This window comes from Simochromis diagramma, unplaced genomic scaffold (genome assembly GCF_900408965.1).
Source record: "Simochromis diagramma unplaced genomic scaffold, fSimDia1.1 OVJJ01000304.1, whole genome shotgun sequence".
NCBI classification, from domain to species: domain Eukaryota; kingdom Metazoa; phylum Chordata; class Actinopteri; order Cichliformes; family Cichlidae; genus Simochromis; species Simochromis diagramma.
This window is the reverse complement of record NW_024387030.1, coordinates 16205604-16213638: the sequence shown is the minus strand read 5'-3', so window position 1 is coordinate 16213638 and position 8035 is coordinate 16205604. Positions and strand designations below refer to the sequence as shown.

Here is an 8035-nt window from a genome sequence, read left to right as displayed (position 1 = left end):
TGTTATAGTTGAACACTATAACACACACGCACACACACATTCACACAGATTACAGGTATACTTTCTTTTCTTGGTATTTATTTATCACTGTGTAAAACAATGTTTACTATTTCATATTTTTGGTATTCACAAAAAATTAAAATTTAAACTAAACTAAAATGAAAATGTATAGAAGTTTCTCTATTCTAAATATGGACTATTTTATGCCCCATAACATGGCAGTTATAACTGCTGGTGAGTCGACGTTATTGTTATGCAAATCTATCATGAACTGATAAATTGCGAGGCACTGGTATAAACTAGACTACACAGATTATTAATAACATAATATCAAATAGATTATTATATAAGGTAGCTTTAAAAAGCTATCATCTTAAGTTTTTCTGATATTATCTTGTACTTTAAAGAAACTAATCAGTGGAAAATTGTCAGGGTTCTGGGCTGTATTTCTCGTGTTTTTGAATTGTGACTTATGTATATTTCATTTTAATAAGAAAAAAAAACTTGCTGTTAAGCTCACAAGTCTTTGCAATAAAACAGCATTCTTCCAAATATTTTTTTAATTAAATCCCAAAATAGAAATATGAATTGAGAGTGTATACAATCACTGGTCCTGGCACTTTTTTTTGTTTGTTTTTTGTGTTTTGGCAAAGATAAATATTCCACATAGAAAAACACATCATGTTGTGAACTTAGTCAGCAGCCAACACCCTTTCCTTCGCTTCTCTGGCCCCTTGCACACACACACAGAAGTTACAATGCAATTCATGAAGAGGTCTGATACAAGGATATTTTATTTCTCAAAAACTCTTAAAAACCAAGTAAGCTTCTTCTTGGTAGTCATCTTTAGTAACAACGTTGAGCTAAAGGGCACATGATTCCTTTAAAAAACATACAGTCTTCCAAACACAAGAGAACAAAAAGGTAAATTATGTGTGCTTACTTAGCAGCAATATATCATGTGAGTGTGAGTGTCATGATGATACCTGGTGCCTACATTTTGCACTTTCCTTTCCTCTCCCCTCCCACATTCAAGTAAAACATATGACTGCAATGCTGCCACATAACACAGTAGGCCAATACAATGTTTGTATTGGATTAAAAATGTGTTCATTTCTTGTAAATAGTTCTTTTTTGAATTGTGAAACACATTTTCTTTTTCAAACTATAAAGCAATCGATCAGTACAATGCAATTTACGTTGCTCGGATAAGCGGAGAGCACAATTGCAGAGAGGAATTTTTTGAAAATAAAAGTAATGAGTAAAATAAAGGAGGAAATAAGTAAAATAAAGAACACCAAGTAGAATACGGTTAAACTCAATAACGAGCATTGTCATTGATTTGGTTCTTAACCATTCAGTGAATTAAATAACTGCAAATATCGTTTTATTTTGAAAATCACCGGAAGTGGGTGTGCTGCCCTGGTAGCTGGTTATAATAAGAGCTCGTCTGTAGCTTTGTGGCTAGGTTGCAGGTTGTTTTCTTAATAGCCGCCCGGGCTTCGCTGTCGTCGCCACTGCAAAATCGGTCATTACAGCGGCACGCCAGACGGGCTGTAAACTACAGGTTTGTTTTTCTTAATCTGACGATGCTAAATGTTATCTAAATCCTGGCTACAACGTCACGTTTTGTATCTGTCAGCCATGTTACTGTATATCAATCAATGATACAGCTAGCCACAGGAACCGTGTTTATTTTTAGCAGCTAACCTGCGGTGACTGCAGCGCAGGGAAACAGGAATATCAGCTCTCTGTATTTGTTGGCGTGGAAAAATAATATACTGACAGTACAGTGCACACATGAGCGTTGTGCGTGTGATGTTCGTGCAAATTTGTTTATGCAAACTGCTAAGCTGCTGGTGAGCTTTACAGTACTGGCTACCGTATTAGCTGTGTGCTTATTTTAAGCTAAGAGGTAGCTAGCGATTTTTAATCTGGCCAAGTCCTGCGTTCAGAAATTAAGGCCCCAGTTAACAAACTGATGTGTTGTGACTCGTTGTGCCAAAGCTTGGATACAGAGTGCTCACATTTAGCCTCCTGGTTTTAGGGCAATCTAGAATGTGTGTTGTTTTTAGCTAATACGTGTAGATGACTTTACGCTGCGTTGTTTCTTAATAAAGACCATGCTTATTTAGCTTAACTCGCAGTAATCTGCCTACAAAACTGGTTAGAACAACTAATGCAATACTTGGTTCGGGGGAAATAATGTCTGACTGCATCATACTGCCCAGGCGTGTTTACATAACGCGTGCTGTTATTACGTCACGTTACCCAAGCCAGAAAGTGTGACTTTTCAGGCTTGTAGTGTCAGAGCCGTATGGCACTTGGATAACGTCCAGGATTTCTATTAGCTGACCGGCCTATCTTTGGAAAACATCACTGACTTTATGACTCTTTTCAAAACATTACACTGATCTGTGATTTGCTGCTCTCAGATGGACCAGCAGGACCAGTCCTATATGTTTGCAAGTCTGACACGGCCTCACTCAGAGCAGCTGCTGCAAGGCCTCCAGCTCTTGCGGCAGGATCACGAACTATGTGACATTGTGCTGCGTGTGGGTGATGCCAAGATCCATGCCCACAAAGTAGTGCTGGCCAGCATCAGTCCTTATTTCAAGGCCATGTTTACGGGTAACCTGTCAGAAAAGGAGACCTCTGAGGTGGAGTTCCAGTGCATTGATGAAGCTGCCTTGCAGGTATGCTTCTATCCAACACTTGCTAGCCACAGTGATTAACTGCTGTAGCATGTTTATTGTAACACTTGTGCTGTCTTTGCTTCTAGGCTATAGTGGAGTATGCTTATACCGGGACGGTGTTTATCTCCCAGGAGACAGTGGAATCTTTGCTACCCGCTGCCAACTTACTCCAGGTTAAGCTTGTACTTAAGGAGTGTTGTTCCTTCTTAGAGAGCCAGCTGGACGCTGGAAACTGTATAGGCATTTCCCGCTTTGCAGAGACTTACGGCTGTCATGACCTGTGCTTGGCCGCAACGAAGTTCATCTGTGAGAACTTTGAGGAAGTCTGTCAAACGGAGGAGTTTTTTGAACTGACGAGAGCTGAGTTGGATGAGATTGTGTCCAATGATTGCCTTAAGGTAGTCACAGAGGAGACTGTATTTTATGCCCTCGAATCATGGATCAAATATGATGTAACTGAGAGACAGCAGCATCTGGCTCAACTGCTGCACTGTGTTCGCCTTCCGCTGCTCAGCGTCAAATTCCTCACTCGCCTATATGAAGCCAACCATCTTATACGAGATGACCACGCCTGCAAGCATCTGCTCAATGAGGCCCTCAAATATCACTTTATGCCTGAACACCGGCTGTCCTATCAGACTGTGTTGTCTGCACGACCCAGGTGTGCCCCAAAGGTGCTGCTTGCAGTAGGAGGCAAGGCTGGACTGTTTGCCACATTGGAAAGGTAATGCTACTGACTTGTAGATTACAATTGGATGCATTTGTATAAAAGCAACTTTCTAAACTTAAATTTTATTTTATTATTTTTTAAAGTGTCTTAGTGTTTTGTTTTTTCCTTGTCTTTCAGCACGGAAATGTATTTCCCTCAGACAGATTCATGGATAGGACTGGCCCCTCTCAGTGTACCCAGATATGAATTTGGAGTGGCGGTGCTGGACCACAAAGTTTATGTTGTGGGAGGCATCGCCACACATATGAGGCAGGGCATTAGCTATCGGAGGCACGAGAGCACAGTCGAAAGCTGGGACCCCGAAACCAACACGTGGTCTTCAGTAGAGCGTATGGCAGAGTGTCGCAGCACTCTCGGTGTAGTGGTCCTGGCCGGAGAGCTGTATGCCCTGGGAGGCTATGACGGCCAGTATTACCTCCAGTCTGTGGAGAAGTATGTCTCGAAGCTGAAGGAGTGGCAGCCTGTGGCACCCATGACGAAGTCCCGCAGCTGCTTTGCCACCGCTGTCCTAGATGGGATGGTGTATGCTATTGGAGGCTATGGCCCAGCACATATGAACAGGTAGTGTGTGTGTGTGTGTGTGTGTGTGTGTGTGTGTGTGTGTGTGTGTGTGTGTGTGTGTGTGTGTGTGTGTGTGTGTTCTCTAAGTGCATGTTGTCTCCAAGTGACCATTAAACACTTGGACCAGGCAATTTTAAATGACTTTCCAATTTATTTAGCAGTCAAATAATGCTTTGTATAGATGCGTGTGACATAAAATTGTACTTTTTTTTTTTTTTTTTTTTTTTTTTTTAAAGATTTTTCCCCCCCACTATCTTTAGTTTAAAATGGTCTTTAACGAAACAGGTTAGGCCTTTAAGACTTCCTAAAATGTTGTGGTGTTTCTTTTTGTTTTGTTTTTTTTCCCTTTCCTCTCAGAGTTATGTTAATTATTTATTAGAAGTGGCAATGAAGTGAAGGATATCGAGTCTAGCTGAGAAAAAGACCAGGAGCTTGTTAATAAGTGCTGGATAGCCATAACAGAATTGGTTGCTAAATGTGTTGCTGTATTGCTGAGATCACTAGAGAGCAGTGCTCGTGTTGCTTGTTTCCTTGACTCCCAAAACCCCTCAGGAAAATGTGTTTGGACAAAGAATCTGTGGGGACATTTTTCTTCTTCTTCTTCCCCCCCCCCCCCCCCCCCCCCGCTTTCCCCCGTGGCTTATATGGCTTAGTTTGCCAATGTTCCAGTGGCTCTCAGGAATTCATCGCTCCCTCATTACAAGTTCAAATTGGCGTGTTTGATATGACCATCTAACTTGTTTTCTTTTTTTCCCTGTACGATTAAAAGAAAATTGCTCAGTCATTATGCATTGTAAAGCTCGCATGCATAGAAAGAGCCCCATTGTGTTTACATTACTTAACAAAATTTCTCAGCACACAGCTATAACAGTGGTGGTGGAAAAAATAAACACAATGCAGCAGTGCCTCTGTTTGACTGAGCAATAGCTCCCATTCAAAGCTGAACAAAGGTTCTCTGAACTGTCATTCAGGCTTTAGTAGAAGGGAACAGGAGATGGAGGAAGCATTCTTACACCAGATGTGTAATGTGAGCTCACCTTTAGGTCTGCAAAGACTGGTCATTGTGGATAAATGTCTCAAAGTGAAGGCACACAAAATCACAGCTGGAAGCAAAGCTAGGTATTGCAAGTAGCGGGTGAGATTTGGGTGAGTTGGAGCTTTTTAACCTTTGTGTTTTGATAACTGTGCTGCGTCTACTGTACACAGCGTGGAGCGGTATGACCCTAGCAAGGATGCCTGGGAAATGGTAGCCCCCATGGCAGATAAGAGGATCAACTTTGGAGTAGGTGTGATGCTTGGATTTATATTTGTGGTGGGTGGACACAACGGAGTGTCGCACCTGTCCAGCATCGAGCGGTACGATCCACATCAAAACCAGTGGACGGCGTGCCGACCAATGAACGAACCCAGAACTGGTGAGTTGTGAGTTTTGAGTTTTAAATTCAAAATGAGTGACTTTGTTGTGATGGTTGGATCCAGAAAATAAGACAAAAAGCCTGTAATGAGATATGTTTGTGGTATTGTTGTCTTCCAGGTGTGGGCTCTGCTATTGTGGACAACTACCTCTATGTGGTAGGAGGTCACTCTGGGTCATCCTACCTGAACACCGTTCAGCGTTATGATCCCATCTCAGACAGCTGGTTGGACTCCAGTGGCATGATGTACTGCCGTTGTAACTTTGGTCTGACTGCCCTTTGACCCATGGCCCAGCCAGCTAGGACCCAATAAATTACCTTAGACACAAAGAAGACTTTCTCTCTCTTTTTATTATTTTATTTTTTTTATTTTTTTGGCTCTCCTCCTCCTTCCCCACATTAATCCTCCAGGTGCAGATGAGCTTACCTGCACATTTTCGTTAACATCAGAGAGCATTTCTGGGTGGATGGGTGTACCGGGCTAGCTGGCTGGCTAGAAGGGGGACTGCAGTCTGTGCTGCAGGGATGAGGAAGAGCTGGAAGGTTCTAGAGATAACGGAGGAAGGTGGATGGTGTTTGGATGACTGTCACTGGAAAACTGAGATGAACGCTCTATTGCTGCTGGACCACAATGAGGACTTCGAGCTATGTCTCAGAGGATTGTGGAATCTGCTTATTTACGTTACAAAATTCTTCGTCAAGTTTGCAGACAGTTTTATGTTGTGCTTCACGTCCTTAATTGTGCTAAACTGTTTTGTTTTGTTTTGTTTAGGAATTTTTCTGCTGCAACCAGAGCTGTGTGTTCAAATTTCCTAGAACACTGCAGTTTGCTTGTGCATTTGATGACTATGTGGTTATTGGCCATATAGTGTGTATGTCTGTGTGTATGGTCCAGGGGGTATGTGCATGTCAGAACTGTTTTGTTTTGTCACATGTCTGCGTGCAGAACTGATGCTTGGGCTCAGCAACGCAGGATAATTCTGCATCCACATCAGTGCTTGACAAAAAAACAACAAAAAATAGAAAAGTTGGAATATTTATATTTTCTCAAAAAGGGCTGCCTTTCTCTTGTAAATAGTCTAAATGAAATATATAGATATAAATATATCCTCTAGTGCATTGCCTGTAAATGTTTTTCTGCACTGGCTCACTAATGTGTGTGCGAATGTGTGTACAGTTTGATTCCCACAGCCACTGTAGAGGTGAATTCTCCTTAAAGTGTTCACCACTAGTCTCTGCTTCATCCTCTGAGCCATTTAAAAACGCAAAACAAAAGGAAAAAAAAAAAGGGTCTCATATTCTCTCCTCTGTTGCATCGGTCTAAGGTCGGATCATGCACTTGCTACTGTTCACAATAGTTGAAACTGACCTTGGCCTTCTTTTCACCTTTTTTGGTCTGTATACAATACTAACTGGTGCTATATTTAGGATTCAGGATTTAGCTGTTTGTCTGCGTTGCTTCATCCAGTTAACGTCAAACTCTGTTAGGCCTCTGCTGTGTAACTGGTGATAGTTATTTGCTATCGTATGAATTTAATTGGAGAAAATGTGGCCCCTAAAGCTACTAAAAGGGAAGCCTGTGGGCCAACAACTGCAAACTTCTACCTGCATAATCCCCAAAGGCGAGAAGATTGGCATGATTTCATTCTTTTCCCTTTTTTTTTTTTTTTTTTATTTATTTATTTATTTATCTTTTTTTTATTTAAATGTTACACTTTCTCCATTATTGGTCCAGTTGCAGGATGTGAGCATGCTTTGTCAACTATCTGTAGCTGGTATCCTCTCTTGGCTTTGAACACGATTTTATTTGTGATTGGGTCAGACATTTCTGTGCTAGTTAATCCTCCTCTAAAAACATGTCTACACGTGGCCAGGTCTTGCTTGCAAGCTTAGGTTTTAAGTAATATTTTCACAGATTGGTGTGAAACGCCAAAACGTTTGAAAAGGAAACGGTCCTACGCAACCTCTTCCCTTGTGCCACATTTTTAAATATTTTCCCTGCATTCTTCCATGTGGTTATATATGGAGGTGGATGATAAGGCACCAAGGGCTGTGCTTGCCAACTCTGGCCATGTTGTTACTGTCACCAGCCCTGGGAGAGTTCAAAGCGTGCGACTGGGCTCGAGTGACTGCACAGCAATAGAGGGGACGCTCGATTAGCAGAGGGCCAGGTAGTGATGCGTCTTAAGTCACTTTATGTTCAAGGCAAGTGGGGTTGTGTGTGGGGTTTTTTTGTTTTTTTTTTGGTTTTGTTTTGTTTCTCCTCGTTGCTTTGTGGGCTAATGTTTGCACATAAGTGGGAACTTTAACCAAGCTCTGCATTGCACTTACCAAACTATTTGATACATATTGTAATTTCTATATATGTTTTGATTTAAGCTAATGGCATTTAGATACTGCAATAACACTTGTTTCCTTTCGTGGGTTAAATTATGTTTTGTTGTTTGTCTCTTTAAAAAGAAGAGGGAAAAAAAAAAAAATAGAATAAGGCCAAGGCATCTCATGTTAGTGTAAGAGAACCCCCACATAGCATGTCTGTCAGATCACACTGTTGGCTGGTAATGTCCAAATGAAACATCAGACGGTAGCTTGACATTGTCTAAACCAACCAGTCATCTTGTGTTGTCATTTTT

General features: G+C 41.4%; 1 protein-coding gene across 1 annotated transcript; it reads left to right on the top strand.

Annotated features, from left to right (window-relative positions):
- The first annotated feature begins 1424 nt into the window (after positions 1-1424).
- Positions 1425-6693, top strand: LOC120739884 (kelch-like protein 28). The gene is made up of 6 exons (XM_040041841.1): positions 1425-1567; positions 2436-2696; positions 2783-3420; positions 3544-3987; positions 5194-5402; positions 5522-6693. Exons 2-6 carry the CDS (start codon positions 2436-2438, stop codon positions 5683-5685), a joined length of 1716 nt encoding a protein of 571 aa, XP_039897775.1. The 5' UTR covers positions 1425-1567; the 3' UTR covers positions 5686-6693.
- Positions 6694-8035: the final 1342 nt, after the last annotated feature.